The sequence below is a fragment of the Anabrus simplex genome, chromosome 7 (assembly GCF_040414725.1).
Source record: "Anabrus simplex isolate iqAnaSimp1 chromosome 7, ASM4041472v1, whole genome shotgun sequence".
NCBI classification, from domain to species: Eukaryota; Metazoa; Arthropoda; class Insecta; order Orthoptera; family Tettigoniidae; genus Anabrus; species Anabrus simplex.
The window spans coordinates 163,228,964-163,248,563 of NC_090271.1; the positions used below are offsets into that span (position 1 = coordinate 163,228,964).

The 19,600-nt window shown below is 38.1% G+C and overlaps 1 protein-coding gene across 1 annotated transcript in view; it reads right to left on the reverse strand.

Annotated features, from left to right (window-relative positions):
• Positions 1–19,600, reverse strand: part of LOC136877753 (histone-lysine N-methyltransferase NSD2) — a 386,665-nt gene that overhangs the window by 330,397 nt on the left and 36,668 nt on the right. The window contains exons 4-5 of the mRNA XM_067151960.2: positions 1,384–1,401; positions 151–285 (exon numbers count right to left, since the gene is read on the reverse strand). Of these exons, the coding sequence (XP_067008061.2) occupies positions 151–285; positions 1,384–1,401 (153 nt within the window). The remainder of the gene's footprint in view (positions 1–150; positions 286–1,383; positions 1,402–19,600) is intronic.

Consider the following 19,600-nt stretch of genomic DNA (forward strand, 5'->3'; position numbering starts at 1 on the left):
TCTAAGAAACTTTTTAGGTGGTATAATACGTGCATTTCTCGGAAAGGATTCTATACACCCATCTTCACTGACTTCTGAATCTTCGGAGGATTATGTATTGTTTTGTTCATTTGACTGCTCTACACATGCGTGGTCAGTATCAGTTCATACAATATTGTCTATTTCTACATTGCCTTCTTCTTCGTTAGCACCTGACTCATTACCATCACTTTCCCCCTCAGTACCTTGAAGCAATAATGCAATTTTTGCATCAAACTCTGGGTTGTTTCCAATTAAAATACTCACCTACAACAATTAAAATGATGAAAAGACTAGTATTTTCACTGGCTGAGGTTATATACGTGCCTTGTTTACATAAATCACAAACATAAATTGCAGATAATTCTAAACTTTAATACTTACCTTCGCGGAACTGCACCACGTAAACACAAAAGCTCCTAAAATTTACGACTCAATACTCAGTTTTTTACTTGTCAACAAGCACATCACGGAATAGAACTCATCACGGCAACTTTTATGACTAGTTAGAAAGGTACTACAATGGTCAGCAATGTGGTGCGTGAAGACAGTACAAATAACTCATTGTTCCCAAATCACCGTCATCAAATTTACATGGTTTTATGTTCTAGGGTTAAAAGTATGATGCTACATGATAATGATTTTATGAACCATAAGGCAATATATTAGTACAATGTCCTTTGCATCCGTCTCTTCTAACCGTAGCCACATTCCTGGATTAGGTCCTTACAGTTTTAAGATTCAGGGGATGATTCATAGGTACATTCCAGATTCACTGCCTACTGAACAATGCCAAGCATTATACGACCAGCTTTATGTGATAGACTCAAGTCTTGCGAACAGAATTTGTTGTGAATATTCTATAAACTCCACTCTTAATCCAGAGACAACTGAAAGACTCTCCAATATTTTGCTAAATATCCCTTACGCTACATCATATCATAATGCTGACAAAGCAACGAGACAAGAAATAAGTCATAAGACACGTTCTATACATTTAAGGTTTGTAGATAGTGTATCAGTAGATCAGCGTGGATATAACAGACCGACTGCAAACAAGATAGCTGGGGTGTTCTTTTCGGAAGAAAGGTGAACCACCAGGTTATCAGTACGTCGTAGCACATGGTAGACAAGGAGGCCCAAAGCTACTTTCTACTTACAGCCTAAATGTAACCCTATAATGTATCCACTAATATTTCCATCAAGGCAACCTGTCCGGGACAAGGAACTTGACGCACAATGGCAGTAGGAGTAAAGCAAATAGGTCAAAAATAGCCATGCCTTCGTTCATCTGCTTCAGGCTTTCACTCAGAGGAGATTTCTCCCATTTACATTAGGCCATGAAACTATTCCATCAATACTTACTTGATCAATATACTCATGCTGAGAACAAAGATTAGAATACTTAAGAAATAACCAGAAATCCTTAAGGATGGAACAGTTACAAGGCCTACAAAGTTTTGTAGTTAATCAAGCTCAAGAAAATAACCTTATGACTGGAACAATAGTAATTTTGGCATCAACCTTTCAGGAAAGTATGAGAAATATGCAGCAGTGTTACCAGGATACAATGCCAATAGTTCGAAAGTATGGAAAACCTGATGTTTTCCTCACGTTCAGTTGCCTGATATTACATCTGCTTTGCAGCATGGTGAAACACCTGTCAATAGACCTGATATTAGCTCACGTGTTTTCTAACTAAAACTGAAAGAATGATATAGTGACGAAACATGCCCTCGGCAAAGTCGTTGCATACTTGTATGCCACAGAGTTTCAAACAAAAGGACTACCACAGTGTCACATATTATTGATACTGGAAGATTAGCAAATATTGATAATTTTGTGTACGGTATGCAGATTTACCAACAAGAGAACGATTTTCATGGTTCCTGACCATATGGTGCATGTAATACTGGTACACCAAGCATGAAAGGCGGCATATGCAACAAAGGATATCCAAAATTGTTCCAATTGTTCCAGGAGGAAACTGTTCAAAATTCTGATGGAAATACTAAAATCAGTCTATGAAAAGGGCAGTCAAATGCAATCATTTACAGTGAACTGTAGCCTACTTTATTAACCCATTTATGCCCAGGTGGATTGTGTACTTCTTCATTCGTTCTGATCACAGTGTTCTTAATTCGTCTGAAATCTCTACAGGCATTCTGTGCATCATTTCAATTGAAATGTTTAACTACAAAATTTCCAAATATGGCTAAAACAAAAACAGAAGTTCCTGTAGTGCCTAAAGTAAACAGCTACACAAATACATCAGCTTCTTGGCAGTGTTCTCACAATAGTGAATATGTGCATATTCCCATTTATAGCAATAAACCAATTAAAATGACATGCCTTAAATCAAGTGATAACTGTTATTAATATGTAACGACCCTTCTAGCCAAGAGAAGTGCAGCAACTCCATCAGACACAGATATTCTAAAAGAGGACAGAAGACATCCAAAAAGATGTTAAGTCATGCTGTATGACTCCGTGATATTTGCAGATGCAGAATCCTGGATGTAAATTATCTCTCCACCACATGCTATTAATGTTTGATTGGGTTAATATCGAGTAAACATAGCAGCTACATTATCGTAATGTGGGGTCCGATACAAAATGTGGCATTATCGATCACTCAGTCTTTCTTCTGAAACCTAAGACTTCCCGTGAAACTGCAACAGCAATTAATCCACTAAACAGCATAAAAACAAAACAGAACATTACAGGCTAGCTAAATGAGAGCTAAGAAACCTTGCAGTTCTGGTCTACAATTCACCACGTGAGGTTGTAAACAAGTGAGAAATTCATTAAATTACCATTGTCATCAGAAATGATAGTTTCAAAACATCACATTCAGAACACAGGCTGTAAGATGCTATTTTAATCCTATCCCCTGCTATTTGGTATCATATAAAGCTTTTGCACCTTTCGAGAGGACAATTATTTAATAAGCAAGTCTAAAGTTTTCTTTTCGTTTATCTTTCATTCTATTAGCCCGAGCTTCTCACATGCACTCATTCATATTTTTCCATTACCGATTTGGATTTTATTAACAGTTTCCACTACCGAGTCAAACATGCAACACTTGGCATTTGTTTCCTCTCAAAGGATGTTCTTAACTTCTGCTGCCCTCTAGACTTTTCGAGCATGTGACTCAATGATGACAGACTGTTTCTCAAGTTTTATTTTTGTGATTCTGTCCTCATTTTTATTGTGACACGCTGTACTTTCAGACCAAGAGGTTCTCAACCTTGCTACAACCTCATACTGTATTAACATCATGTTACACTTTTTTAAGTTCTCACTTTTTAACATTAATCATATAGTTTTTAACACTTTCACTGAAGATGGCTCAAAAATGAGCTGAAACATGTTTGACTAGAATTACTCCATCTAAAGATGGATATGTAAGTATAGGGTACGAGGCAATAAATCCTTTCCTTTGTAAAACCGTCAATACGGAATGATTTTAAAATCTTGTAATTAACTTCTTCCAATAAATTCATTTCTGTCTGTGGATGTACTTTTTAATGGTTGAATAGACCACTTCTAGAATGGAATAAGTGTCCATACAGATTGCACAGAATTGTTGGAGGAGGGTGTGGTTGTTCTGCAGAGTTTTCGTGCTTCCCTCCTGGTCTCATCATATCTGCGTTGTTCTTCATCAAATATACTGACAGCAGCAGGCATGGTCAGGCACCAAATTGTACGGTGTTGAGCAAGCATTTCCCAGGTTTGTGGATTGAGACCTGTGGTCTTCATAGTGCGCATAAGCTGGTCCCTGCAGCACTTCATGGGGGTTCCACGAGGTCTGGTGCCGCAAGAAAGTGCACCATACAGGATTTGGAGTGGAAATCTGGTATCACTCATCCGACAGACATGGACAATCCATCCACGCTGATGACCCATGTAGGACGATTCTATGCTCTTGGCATGTGGATTCTCAAGAACAGCAATGTTGGCAATATGGTCTTCCGTTTTGATCCTAAGTACGGACCGAAGTTTTAGCAGATGGAAACGCTCACGCTTTTAAAAGACACCTCGTAAAGGTCCAAGTGTCACAACCATTCAGCAACGTTGTGATGACAAATAGAGTAGTACACCATGAGTTTCGCCTTCACAGTCAGGTCTTTATTCATGAACACCCAGTCTGATAGTTGTCAAACACTGCACGGGCAGCAAAAGACATAGAAGGAATAAATATGATTAATGAAAAGTTCCAAACAACGGAGAGTAAGCACGTTCAGGATATAGAAAGAAAATGGGTGACATACAGGAATGCTGTACTAGAAGCAGCAAGGCAATGCCTATGATCAAATATGTGTAAAGATGAGAAAAAGCTAACATATTGGTGGAATGATGAAGTGAGAGCAGCTTTCAACGTAAAAAGAAGGTGTATCAGAAAGGGCTCCAAATAAGGATTAATGCAGACAGAGAATTGTATGTAGACGAAACAGACAGAGCAAAACAAATAGTTGTTGAATCCAAGAAGAAGTTGTGGGAAGATTTTGGTAATAACTTGGAAAGGATAGGTCAAGCAGCGGGGAAACCTTTCTGGACAGTAATAAAGAATTTTAGAAAATGGGGGAAAAAGAAAGAAATATTGTTTTAGGTAAATCACGTGAACTCATAATAGATCCCAGGGAATCACTGCACACTGAACACTGAAAATCTGTTCAACGTAAAATGGTATCTTCCTCGTGATGCTGCAAACAACCAAACTCATGGGGAGGAGGACAATGATGTTGGAGAAATTACACTTGATGAAGTGGAAAGGATGATAAATAAACTCCATTGTCATAAAGCAGCAGGAATAGATGAAATTACACCTGAAATGGTGAAGTATAGTGGGGTAGGAAGGAAGGGATGAAATTGCTTCATAATGTAATAAATAAAAATGAATCGCTAAATGTGTTGCTACACGCAAAACTCGGGAACGGTGGACCAATTGGGCTAATTCTTTTTTTCAAATATTCGTCGAAGTCTGAGTAAGGTTTTTATGAAGAGAAAAATTGGAAAAAATGCCAGGAAAAACAGTAAAAGCCCCATTTCTCTTTTTCCATTCAAACTGTTCGTCTCTCTTTCCTTCTCCCACGTTTGCGCTTAGCGCTGTCCTCCTCTAATCCAGCGGGTTTGCCAAATGTCCATAAATCTCAATGTTATCGGTTAAAATGGGTGAATATCGGATTATGTACAAAATTTCAAGCCGCATTTGATGCCGTTAACAGAAAAAAGGTTTACAAAATAATTGAGTGTGAAAATGATAATATAATGGGAATGTTACCTCAAATGCAAAATCTACATTGCATAGAACTTACCATGTCATAACTCCTATTTTATATTCACTATATTTGTAATTTTTCACTGCTGGTAAAGGAACATTTCAGCTCGACGTAGATAAGTTTCTTTTTAAATTTAAATGATAAGAACATGCACTATTTGTGTTTCTTTTCAGTAATGTTCAAAGATTTTTATGTGCAGGCACGAAAAAGTCAGTCCCTGGCCAACTTCTTTGCTATTGAATTTGCAGGGGGGGTCAAAGCGAGACAAATGGTCTTCAGATATAGAAGTTATTTTTAAAACAAACCCCAAGTTCTTATCTCGCTTAGTTCTCAGTTTGTGACAGGAAGAATGTCTCCTTGGGTTTTGGCTTCGCGTGTACGCTCTCCAGACAGTCACACGCAGTGTCGTAGTTAGATACCTTTGTCTACCTTGATTGTTTTTAAATCTTCGCTTCTCAACAAATGAGTTCATCGATTTCTTTGGTTGACTGGTTTATTTATTTTGTGTGTGTCTCCATATACAGTATACTAATTTCAAGACTCATGCCGCCTATAAGACGCGGGCGGAGCAACTTCGGTCAAAGAACTCGAAATGCTGCAAGCCAAACCAATTTTCAGTCTAATCGGACTGCACAAATTTACAAATCAGTGAAGAAAATACGAGGCATTGATATCACTTTAGAACATGTGCTTGATGATATCAAACAAAGTATTATCTCAATTAGGCATGGCCACGCCCAATCGCCTGATGCACAACGCTTTTAATCAAGAGTTACAACGCGAAAAACTGTACAATCTCTGTGCTTTAAGAGAATCAGTTCGAATAAATCTTCCGCTGTTGAACCAACAATAAAAGTATGTATATGATACTCTAATGAAAGTTGAAAATGATGGAACTGGAGGTATTTACTTCTTGGACGCTCCCGGGGTTACAGGAAAAACTTTGATTTTAGTAACAATTCGCTCACACAATGAAATTGCACTCGCACTTGCTTCATCAGGCATTGCAGCTACATTGTTGGAAGGTGGTCGAACAGCCCATTCAGCGCTAAAATTTCCGTTGAATATGCAAAGCAACGAAACTCCGACCTGCAACATATCGAGAATTCTGCAATGGCAAAGGTTTTGCAACAATGTAAATTGACAGTGTGGGATGAATGCACCATGGTACATAAAAAGTCTCTGGAGGCATTAGACCGAACCATGCAAGATCTGTGTAACAATCAAAACCGATTTGGTGGAGCGATGATTTTGTTAGCAGGACATTTTCGTCAAACATTGCCAGTGATTCCATGGTCAACGCCAGCTGATCAACTTAATGCATGTTTAAAGTCATCAGTTTTGTAGAAACACGTCAAGATACTAAATTTAAGCCAAAATATGAGTGTCGAGTTGCAAAATGATCCATCTGGAGAGATAATTTCAAAACAAGTAATTGACACTGGTGTCCGGCTCCATGGCTAAGTAGTTAGCGTGCTGGCCTTTGGTCACAGGGGTTCCGGGTTCAATTCCCGGCAGGGTTGGGAATTTTAACCATCATTAGTTAATTTCCCTGGCACGGGTGTATGTGTCGTCTTCATCATCATTTCATCCTCATCACGACGCGCAGGTCACCTATGGGTGTCAAATCTAAAGACCTGCACCTGGCGAGCCGAACATGTCCTCGGACACTCTCGGCACTAAAAGCCATACGCCATTTCAATTATTTTTTTATTTCATTAACATTGGTAATGGCAAATTCCCTTAAGACTTTCTGACTGGCTGCATTACTTTTCCTGACAATTTTTGTCGGTTTACTGAATCCAAAACCAAACTCATTCAAGAGGTGTCCCCAAAACATTGCTCAAAATCACACAGATCAAATTTGGTTGAGCGAACGAGCTATATTGACTGCCAAAAACATGGATGTAAATGAATTAAATTTCAAAATTCAAAATGAAGTTGCCGGTGAATTGAGGACATCCAAATCAGTTGATTCCGCTACTAACCAAGATGATGTCATCAACTATCCACCCGAATTTTTGAACTCGCTGGATTTGCCAGGATTGCAACCTCACATTCTTCAATTAAATGTCGGATCAGTGGTCATAATGTTGCGAAATATCAACCGACCGCGTCTTCGTAATGGCACACAGCTAGCGGTGAAAACATTACTGATCAACGTGATCGAAGCAACCATTCTAACTGGGAAGAATAAAGGAGAAGATGTTTTGAAACCACACATCCCTTTGATTACGACTGACATACCATTTGAATTTAAACGACTGCAGTTTCCAAAGCGGGTCGCTTTTGCTATGACCATAAATAAATCCCAGGGGCAGTCATTGAGTGTTTGCGGCATTAATCTTGAAAACCCATGTTTCTCGCATGGCCAATTGTATGTTGCCTGTTCCCGTGTTGGAAAACCAACTTTGTTTGTTTACGCGCCAGGGAATCAAACAAAAAATATCGTGTACCTTAAAGCTTTACAATGAAAAATATCTTCATAGTGTTGATTGGAATCAGTGTTTTCTATGATAGTTATTTCCTACGAAGAGAGAGGAGTAAGTTTTGCCACAAGTTTTGCCACGTTATCTTCACGCCATCAACTTATCAAATTACTTGATTTGCAACGGGGGATAATTATGGCTCTGTGAGGTATTTGAAGACCTGCTGAAGAATTCCCATCTACGTTACAGTCAATCAGAGTTATTTCTGGGTAGTGATATGCTGTGAACTATTTGAGCATTTCCTTAATCACAATCAAGATATTAATATTGCAGGTAATGAAAACACGTTTTTCCAGTAGTTTGTTACTAACTTTTAGTAGCAGTAGAAAATTAACTCATTTGATGTTGATGATTCGTCATTTGCATTATACTGATTTTTGCGTGCAGTACGGACTGAATTTAAGTTCGTTCCATTGTCACTTACTTTTGACAGAACGACGTCTGTCGGGTCAGCTATTAATGTAATAAGATTAGCATGGAGTGTTAGTAAGATAACTTTTGACTGGACAAAAGCAGTAATTGCGTCTATCTATAAGCAATGGAACAGAAAGGATTTCAACAACTATCGAGGTATCTCGCTGATCAGTATACCAGTGTTCACTAGCATCTTGGAAGGGAAGGTGCGATCAGTGGTTGAGAGTAACTTGGATGAAAACCAGTGTGGTTTCAGACCACAGAGACGCTGTCAGGATCAGATTTTCAGCATGAAAAATGTTACAAGAGGAATGGACAGTTGTGTTTATGTTTTGTAGATCTAGAGAAGGCATATAAAACAGAGTACTGAGGGCAGAGATGGTTGCCGTACTGGGTGGACTATGTGATTAATGGCAGATTATTAACCCCTTCCACTCGTGTATTGTTCTGAGGTAGACAGCCGTAACCTCGCATTGTAGGTCGTGTGAGGATCGACACAATGTTTCGACGTTCGTTGCTAGGCTACCTGGCATGCCAGGGCTTTTGCACTTCGTTTGGTAAGTGCTGGCCCCGTCCAGAAACCGAAAGAAACCAAACAGGAATGTTTTAGTTTCTCTTTGCTCAGCGAAATTCCTCCGTTTCCTTGAAAATGGAAAGCAGTCGCGGTGAAACATGGCGGCGCACAGTCTGACCGAAGCTGAGATCCTTGCGTCTATTTCGGCTGATTTTGATGATAGTGACCATGAAAGTGATAAAAATTTTGAATCTGGTGATGAAAGTGATATATCCATTAGTGATTCAAGTGACGATATTGATATCAACGTCACAAGAAATCATGGAGGAGGCGATATTATGACTCGTCCCAGTCCCAGTCATACAGTGTTAACTTCAAACATACCATGGAGATCGTGGAAAATGGGTGATGCAGGATTACCCAAATTCCCTTACAGGTTATTCAGTGGACTCATAAATTGTTGCAACAGACCTAAAATAGAACTAGAGTAACTGGCAGCTACTTTTTACTGATCAGTTGCTAACCTCCATTTTCAATCAGACAAACAAATTTGCCAAAATGAAAATACAGCAAAATACTCCACTTCAGAGGAGATCTATCTGATTGTCTTGGAAAGCTGTGACTTTAGAAGAGCTGAATGCATTTATTGGTGTAATTATCAACATGGGGATGAACAGTAAGGCAGAAATGCAGGATTATTTTAGTGAGCTGATGATGCCTACTATTGATAGGCAAAACATGTATTAATTTTATGTTGACAATTTTGATAAGGACAAAGTCCTAATTTTTAAGATTGTATTGTATTGAATATGTGGGTAAACAAAACACAAAAACATACTAGTGTTATTTAATATAAATACTTTCAATACGGATCCAAAAATGATTTTTATCATGTGTAATACATACCACTTAGTCGAGCAGCTCATCTCCTTTATCCCAAGTCTTCCCAGCTCAAATTTTATGATGCTACTCTTCTGTCGGAAATCACCCAGAACAAATTGAGCTGCTTTTCTTTGGATTGTTTCCTGTTCTTGAATCAAGTAATCCTGGTGAGGGTCCTATACACTGGAACCATACTCTAGTTGGAGTTTTACCAGAGACTTATATGCCCTCTCCAGTACATCCTTACTAAAACCCCTAAATACCCTCATAACCATGTGTACAGATCTGTAAACCTTTATTTAAAACCCCATTTATGTGATTACCCCAACAGCGATCTTTCCTTATATTAAACACCTAGGTACTTACAATGATACCCAAAAGAAACTTTCACTCCATGAACGCAGTAATTAAAACTGAGAGAACTTTTCCTATTTGTGTAACTCACAACCTGACTTTTAATCCCCCTTATCATCACACCATTGCCTACTGTCCACCCCACATTATCGGTCATTTTCCAGTTGCTCACAGTCTCATAACTTATTTATTACTCTATACAAAATAACATCATCCGCAAAAAGCTGTATCTCTGATTCCAATTCTTTACTCGTATAATTTATATATACGAAAACATAAAGATCCAATAATCAACGGCTTACTTCTAAAACCTCGTATCTTCCAATGCCCTTCCTACCCATTATGTCCCTTATGGGGACTGATGACTGAAATTTTCAACTTCTACTATTTTGCAGATACCAGCATGAAATTTTGTGAGCACATTCATGAAGTAAATATTACCTATTATACCAAGTTTCAAAGCAGTGAGTTGATTCAATCCTCTTCAATTATAATTTTTTTCATATTTAGTTATGAGTTATTGAAAAAGTTCCCTGAGACCCAATTTTGGTTTCTATGGTGTTTACATACATATTCACAGTCAAAGATTTTCCAAATGTTCAATACTATAAAAAATGTGAAATAATTGAAACGTCACATTTTTATCGTCGTTTTTAGGTACCAGTTTTGGCAATTTTATTTGCCATCATCAGCCTAGGCTGAAGTAACAAGGACATTCAGCTAGTTACATTAGAATATTTATAATATATGTATGTACAAACACAAACCTTCTAAAATAAGCTTGTTATTTACAATTGCGTTATATAATATATTTATCATATTTATCATACATTTATGATATAACACAATTGTAAATAACACGCTTATTTTAGAAGGTTTGTGTTTGTACATACATATATTATAAATATTCTAATGTAACTAGCTGAATGTCCTTGTTACTTCATTTTAGGCTGATGATGGTAAATAAAATTGCCGAAACCCGTACCTAAAAATGACAATATTAATGTGACGTTTTAATTATTTCACATTTTTTATAGTATTGAACAGGTGGAAAATCCTATCCTTATCTTTGACGGTAAATCTCGTTTCAATACAGACCAATAATGAAATTTTTGACGTTAAATACATACATATACCGGGTGAGTCAGCCGTGTGACATTTCTGCTTTTAGGCACACCAACGAACTTCGGTGGGGTGATGGTCGATTTTCCTTTGCTGTTACCGAGCTACAGTTGCCTGTAAAGCAATCACTGTGTCATCATTGCATGACCTTTGCAAAAACATGCAAGCGACAAGTATTTACACAATACATCAAACTCTCATACGGTTATGCAAAATGTATATGCCAATTATAAGCTTTCGATTGGTTATGAAATTATCGCTAAAAGCGATGGCATACTGATAGAAAACATGTGTGTTTGTGAAGCAGGACGTAGTTTAACACCAAGTAAGCTTTCTGATAAATTTGAGGCAACAGGCACCGTTGTGTAGTGGACTAAACACACATATGTTGACGCATGTTACATTGGTAGGTGCGTTCAAATCCCATGAGCGATAAATATTTTTATATACATTTTAAACTTTGAGCATCAAATAAGAGGCCATTCATGCCACATTTGACCAATGGCATACATGTTGAATGTGTAGTGACCTGACACTTGGTGTAGCCTAGCAGTCCTGGTCATTTCTTCCCTATGTATTCAACAGATGAGTACTGTATGTTAACATACTCCTCACCTACAATGAAGACCGGGTGAGTTGGCCATGCGGATGTGAGCTTGCATCTGGGAGATAGTGGATTTGAACCCCACTGTCGACAACCCAAAAGATGGTTTTCCGTGGTTTCCCATTTTCACACCAGGCAAATGCTGGGGCTGTACCTTAATTAAGGCCATGGCCTCTTCCTTTCCATTCCTAGGCCTTTCCTATCCCATCGTTGCCATAAGACCTATCTGTGTTGGTGTGACATAAAAACAAATAGCACCTACGATGAAGCAAGACACAATGCACAAGAAGCACAGCGCCTGTACCATGAAAGATTCCCACAGACAACCAAACACAAATATGTTTGGGAGGAAGCGATGTTTGCGTATAACTTCCGTCACATTCCTGAACAGGTCCTGTGAGAGAGGCACCAGTTACGTCCGGTGAAACTGCTGATATGGTTTTGGACACTTTCCAGGAGAATCCTCACACGAGTACCCGGGCAGCAGCACAACAGGACAACATCAGCCAGTCATCTGCTGTAAGGATATTGCATTCCAGTTTTTTTCATCCGTATCACCTGCAACTACATCAAGAACTCCACAGACGATTTTGAAACTTGTGTTGATTTCTGTGCGTGGATACTGACGCAAGTGGCAAATGATCCAGCGTTTGTATCTCAAATTTTATTTTCGGGCGAAGCACGATTTCATAATAATGGCCCTGTGAATCGTCATAATATGCACTACAGGAGTGTTAAAAATCCTCACTGGGTAAGGCAGGCTGCATTTCAGGCATGATGGAGAGTCTGGTGTGGTATACTGGGTGATCACCTAATTGGACCATATTTCTTTGAGAATTATTTGACAGGACGCTGGTACCTACAGTTTCTTCAAGACCAACTACCATTGCTCCTAGAGGATGTGCCCCTGGGTGAGCGTGTAACCATGTAGTATGAACACGACAGAGCTCCCCCTCACATGTCAGCCGATGTTCGCGAACGTTACACATCCCGGTCGATGTATAGGAAGGGGAGGACCTGTCAACTGGCCTGCTAGATCGCCCGATTTGACACCACTGGACTTCATCCTATGGGGCTATTTGAAGGATGTAGTGTACGCTTTTTACATACCATACGAAAGTTTGACGCATTGTGTAAATGCCTGTCGCATACGGTACATGTTTTTGCAACCGTAATGGTGCAGTCAGTGATTAAAGGCAATTGGTGCTTGGTACACGGCAAAGGAGAATAGATCATAACAATACCAGTGACATTCGGTAGAATGCCTAACAGCATGAAACGTCAGGTGCGGCTGAATTACCCGGTATAAAAAAACTTAAAAAATGTATTTCTCCTCAAATATGTATCCAAATAGAAATTTTTGAATTTCTGGTTTGCTGATTTTTATAGAAAAATAATATACTGTCATAATCAAATGCACGTAACGTTGCATCCAATCAACAACTAAAATTATTTGTAAATATATTTTGTTTGTTGAAGGTATTACGATAACTCCAGAAAGTTTCATATTAATAGGACAAGAACTGCAGCACATGGAACTTTTCACAGGAAGCAAAGCAATGAAGAAATGAAAGGTTGGAAAAAGGCATCTGAATTTTTGAATGCATGTGTTATATTTTTAAAAGATTATGAGGTAAACAGTGGAACGTCAGAAAGTGCCGACACCAAACCACTGTCATTTGTCAAACTTTGGAGCCAAATTCTAACGGAAACAGCAAAATACTGCCAAAATTTGCGATAAAGTGCCATCAGTGTGAGCAGGGCGTGACAAAGACACCCACACGGCAGTCCATTAAAATGTCTGTACAGCCTTTAACCTTTTAAGTGCTGAGTTAAAAGTTGGCTGTTTGGTACCTCGGTGCTGAGTTTTTTTTCATTCGTATGTAATTTTTTTTGTAGAAACCTCAATTTTTAACTTATCAGTGGGGTGATTAGCTTAAAATGTTTACAAATGTTGGTTGTTTATAAATCTAATGCAAAAGGAAAATCCTACACTTAGGTTCAATATTATTTTGAGAGAAACCAACATTACGCTTACGTGCCTATGCGTGCATTATCTTTATACAAAGTAAAGAGCCCAAAATAATATTATTTCCCGAAATCTGTAGGCAACTAACACGTATAACTTCTTACAAGTATATAAGTTGATATTTTAGAAAACTTTCCAATACTGGAATGTGGTGATAGTTAAATGTTTTCTACCGGTTTTTGGTGGTGCCGATTTGTTCACCTATCTGCACCAACACCACTGGCACAAAAGTTTCTAAAAAATCAATGATTTTCAGATTGACATCAAACACTACTTGGCCCTCAGAGGCTGTCACAATTATTTGAAACTCTGGTGAAGAAAGGTAATCCGTCCGCCACGAAAATAGTGATAAAACAGCTTTTGTACTCACCGTGATTTTCTTCTTTCGTTTAGAAGGAGGCTCTGTTTCTTTCTCACATACAATATTTTTGGCACTCTATCACTCTCACTTTCATAATCGCTTAACAATTCATTAGAATGATCATCTCCATCATCACTTTCCGCTGTGGATAATAACTGAAAGATTCTGTGATCCGAAATAACATCGCTGCAAGAGAAACTAGACTGTTGTTCTGCCATGTTTGTTTACAACACAGCTGAACTAAATAGACGTCTACAAAGAGCTCCATAAGTTACTTCCCGAAGCTATAATCTCTGATGAATTAGTTCTATCTAACGCCCAACAGATGGCAGAACATGTCAGAGATCAAATTCGCAGGAACCAGGAAGCTAAAAAAAATTAAAATTCTTCTGCACCGTCTACAGACGGGCGTAGCAGTGGTGGACCGGCCACGTCAGCCTGTCTATAGGCGAGCGTAGCACTCATCGGGTTAAAAATGGCAGAAGTCTAAATATTCTGCCATCTTCTGATAACAGAAGGATTGGTGTTATTTTCTTAAACAAGAATTCCGATATTTTTTTCTTTACGCCTTACAGCCACATAATGATATGCAGACCATTAGAACAATTTTCGTTGTGTCGGGTGTGTGACAAGCCTTAAGGAATATAATGGGTAGGAAGAGCACTGGGACATACGAGGTTTTAAAAGTAAGCCATCGTAATACTGCTTGGGGAATTCCCCCTTTAATCAATACAGGGTCAGATAAAGCTTTGCCTACTCTAATTCTGAGTTCTATTTTCGAGAAATATAGCCACCCATTCAGTCACTCTTTTGTCTAGTCCAATAGGGAACATGCATGATCCGGGGTTTTAATTAAAAATATGCTAATATGATTCAAAATTTCAGGCAGAATTCAAAAATGTGATCAGAATGTACAAAAAATAACTCCAAACATGATAAAACTCTAAATCAATGTATGAAACTGTCACGTGACGCAAGTACGCGATCTCATTGGTCTGACGTCATTGTACAGGTTGACTGAATTAGCAGACGAAATAACACAGTGTGCTGTGAGAAGCAGGATACACTTCGCGTATTTCTACTTTACGTTAGTGTCTGTTATGGTTAAATTCGAGGTCTATACATTGGATAATAATCTGAGTGGTATATTTTAGACTTAAAATGAATCCTGCGCAGACAGTGAGGCAGAAAACTTATAAACAGTGTACAGTTCCGATGTGCAATAGCACATCGCATACCATACCAAACAAATTGTTTATAAATGTTCCAAAGACGCTAACACTAGGGAGAAATGGATTTTGGCAAGCCGGAGAAATGGATTTTGGCAAGCCGGAGAAATGCTGTGATATATCGGAAAAGTCTACAGTTTATTTTTTTTAAAGATTTTAACGTACGATGAATTTGTTTGAATTTTCAATCACTTTTCCATGTCAGCTGTTCTAGTGGTAAAACTTTAAATTTTAATGTATGATGCTTTATTTAAATGCTTCAATTACATCTCGGAATATGAAAGTAATAAACAGTGCATTAATTAATGCTGATTATTAAAGTATTCTCCAAACCTAAGCTATGTTTTGGGTGATCCATGTCAAGATAATAAATCAAAGGGGTTATGAACCATTTTGACAGCTCTAATTCTACCAATTTATCTTGGCATGCGACAGTTATGTATGTCTTTATTGAAGAGCTTAATTGGTAAAGAAATGTAGGCTATATCTAAATACTCTATAATGTAACAAAGAATAGGCATGTACATCATCAAAGGAAACAACGTGAATTTAACAAATGTATAACTCTACACAAAACCAATGCTTGTCTGTTGGGGGTTTATCAAAGTTAACAATGCTCAATTATAATAATTATCATAATATTAATGAAATAAATAACATAATTGCACACAGGTGAAAATAGTGATGTAGGTGTTTAAAATATTATCCAACTTAGCCTAAGTTTTAGGTTATACAAGCCAAGTCAATAAACCGAAGGGTAAAAATACCGCGCGAGTTGGCCGTGCAGTTAGGAGCGCGCAGCTGTGAGCTCGCATCCGGGAGATAGTGGGTTTTGAACCCCACTGCCAGCAGCCCTAAAGATGGTTTTCCGTGGTTTCCCATTTTCACACCAGGCAAATGCTGAGGCTGTACCTAAGGCCACGGCGCTTCGTTCCCATTCCTAGGCCTTTCCTGTCCCATCGTCGCCATAAGACCTATATGTGACGGAGTGACGCAAAGCAAAAAAAAAAAAAGTCACAGCACCCAAAGACATTCCTGTATTGAACGACTAAAATGTCACCAGGACACTTTTCTTGCCCGATATGCTCAGCTTGTTAAAAGCCAAATGTAATTAATGTTATTGGCTTTACGCCCTGCTAACTACTTCTACGATTTTCGGAGACGCCGATGTGCAGGAATTTAGTCCTGCAGGAGTTCTTTTACGTGCCAGTAAATCTACCGACACGAGGCAGACGTATCTGAGCACCTTCAACTACCACCGGACTGAACCAGGATCGAACCTGCCACTCAGCCCGACTTGTGAAAACTAGATGAAATCATATTTAACTTTTTCCCTAAACAAAGATATTTAATGTTTCTCTTTCATGGAAGTGGGTAGGCCAGTTGTCCCAACCATAAATATATATATTTTTTTTGGGAATGATAGATTATAGCCCTATAGTACTATGATCTTTCTTTCTTTCTTAATCAGTTTATCCTTCAGGATTGGTTTTCTCTCGGACTCAGCGAGGGATTTCACCTGTACCACTTCAAGGGCAGTGTCCTGGAACGTGAGACTTTGGGTATGGTGATACAACTGGTGAGGAGGGCCATTACCTCACCCAAGCGGCCTCACCTGCTATGCTCAACAGGGGCCTTGTTGGAGGATGGGAGGATCGGAAGGGATAGACAAGGAAGAGGGAAGGAAACGGCCGTGGCCTTAGGTGCCTGGAGAAGTGGGAAAATACGAAAAACCACTTCGAGGATGGCTGAGGTGGGATTCGAAACCCTTCTACTCAGTTGACCTCCCGAGGCCGAGTAGACCCCGTTCCAGCCCTTATACTATTTGTTTACAACTTTCATGGCAGAGTCGGGAATCGAAACCGGGCCTCCGGGAGTGGCACACATTAACCACTACACCACAGAAGCGGACTAGTACTATAATGCTACCTCTAAGTTTATGTTAGTGCTGAAATCCGATTTCTTACTTTACTAATGCTGAAAGCCCGAAAATGTAATGTTATTCTTTAATAAAGGAATCAGTCTAGAAGGAAATGTTGAAAGTGATGTGATATCTATCCAGGTTCGTTGTTATCCTAATATTATGGGTTACAGTACATTGCACGTATATAAAAGACGCCACTTACAAACTTGCTTGTTATCCGCGAATTTCTGCGGCCACACAAGTCACATTTTTCAAGAATGATGACATCTACACATGGTTGATTGTCTGACTGTGCTGTTTTGAAACTTTCTTCTGTCATTTCGAAGTTATTCACGATCATGAATAATAAACAATCGGCTTTTAGCAACGGCTGGTAGAGCTGCATGCGGTACTGGATCGTGACGTCACAGCGCGCCGCTTACGTCAGAGGCCGTTTCACTCGCCTTGCGTAAAGGCACTTTTAAATATTTTTTTAATGGTAGAAAACAAGGCAACTTACCACAATGTAATACGTTTACGTACTATTTCATTGGTGTACTTTTCAAAAAAAAATATTTTTGAAAATGATGCATGTTCCCAATTGCACTCGTTTTTGCCAGTAGTCTCCCATGATCTACCCTATCACCTGCCTTAGATAGGTCAATAGCGCACAGTCCATTTGACCTTGTGAATCCAAGATATCTGCTATATCTTGCTGGAATCCTACAAGTTGAGCTTCGGTGGAATAACCATTCCTAAACCTGAACTGCCTTCTATCGAATTAGTTATTAATTTCGCAAATATGTCTAATATAATCAGAAAGAATGCTTTCGCAAAGCTTACATGGAAGATCATTCATTATTTGTAACAAGAATCGCCCCAGGAAGATATTTCACTCAGCTAGTTTTATCTTTTGAAATATGCACCGGTGACTTGCTTGCAATGCTGAGCGGTTCTTCTCAGCCTACAAGAGAATTTTATCGGATCAGCACCAAAACATCACAATGGAAAACAAGGAGTTCTTGATGACAAACTGCACATCACAATAAAAAAAATTCTACTATTTGTGTTACGTAAGAGGGGATCACAATGGAAAACAAGGAGTTCTTGATGACAAACTACACATCACAATAAAAAAAATTATTCTACTATTTGTGTTACGTAAGAGGGGTTAAAAGACAAATTCTGTATTAACTTTATTTAATAACATTTATTTGTGTCATTTTCAGGGCATGAGGGCAACAGGAAATTAGCTACACACATTGTGTAATATACTCCACGATTTACAGTATATAACATTTCTTTTCAAAATTAGAAGTATTTCGATTATGCATTTAATTTGATTATTTAATACTGTCAAAATTAGGAAACAGTAAATTACAACTATCTTATGCAACAACGATGATTTGGTCATAAAATATGGAAGTATTTAAAACAATTTTACTGACTCATATCATGACCACAAGTCATAATAAAAGGAATATACAATCATCTGTTTAAATTAATGGATGAATAATATTGCATATTTTATTAATATTATATATTTAACTACATATTTCATTGATATGTACTACATTTTTATTTCACCATCAAATAGTAAAAGCAAGCATGAGATTACAATACTCACACATGAGTTATGCGACTGAAATGAGAGATAATAGATGCATCGCCCATTTTAGAAGTAGACCACAAAGTGAGTCACTTACTGTAATGAGCAACGAATTCATAATCAAATAGATTTTCAAGCTCAATGAGAAATTAAGGAAATAAACACTCTCTCACACCCTCACTCAATTTTATGTTTTATATTTCTCCCTTTATTTTGATATATGTATTACTAAAACCGTATTCTTCTGGTGTAAATAATTCAGCTCCCTTCCTGAAATTTGAAATTATTTGTTGGAATGAAGTGAAACCACGCTGTAATAATACACACAAGTACATATATTACCTGTACATATGCTGTAAGTCAATAAGAATACACAACGGCTAAGTATGCAAACCGCACCAAAGTCGTGACGTGACAAGTTTAGGTTCCGTTGATACTGGTAATGGAATTTACTTTTAGTTCAACTGAACTGATCTTTACAAAGGAGGTAACATTGCTTTCCTTTTTGGAGGAGTTCTTGCAGGTTTTTGTTGCTTCTTATACTGTACACCCTAATTGAATTCTATACTTAAGAATTCGACAAAATAAGACCATATTAATAAAATGCTGTGTTCGTCATTTAACATCAGCTACATTATTAAATGCATTATTCAAACATGCCACAATTCTACTTATCTCATATTACCCGAAAAGATTTACAATCCTAAAGGAAAAGAAAATAAGCTTTACTTATACCCACAAATGTAACACTAGTAATTTTCGCAATACAGCAGTGGCAGTACGTATAATC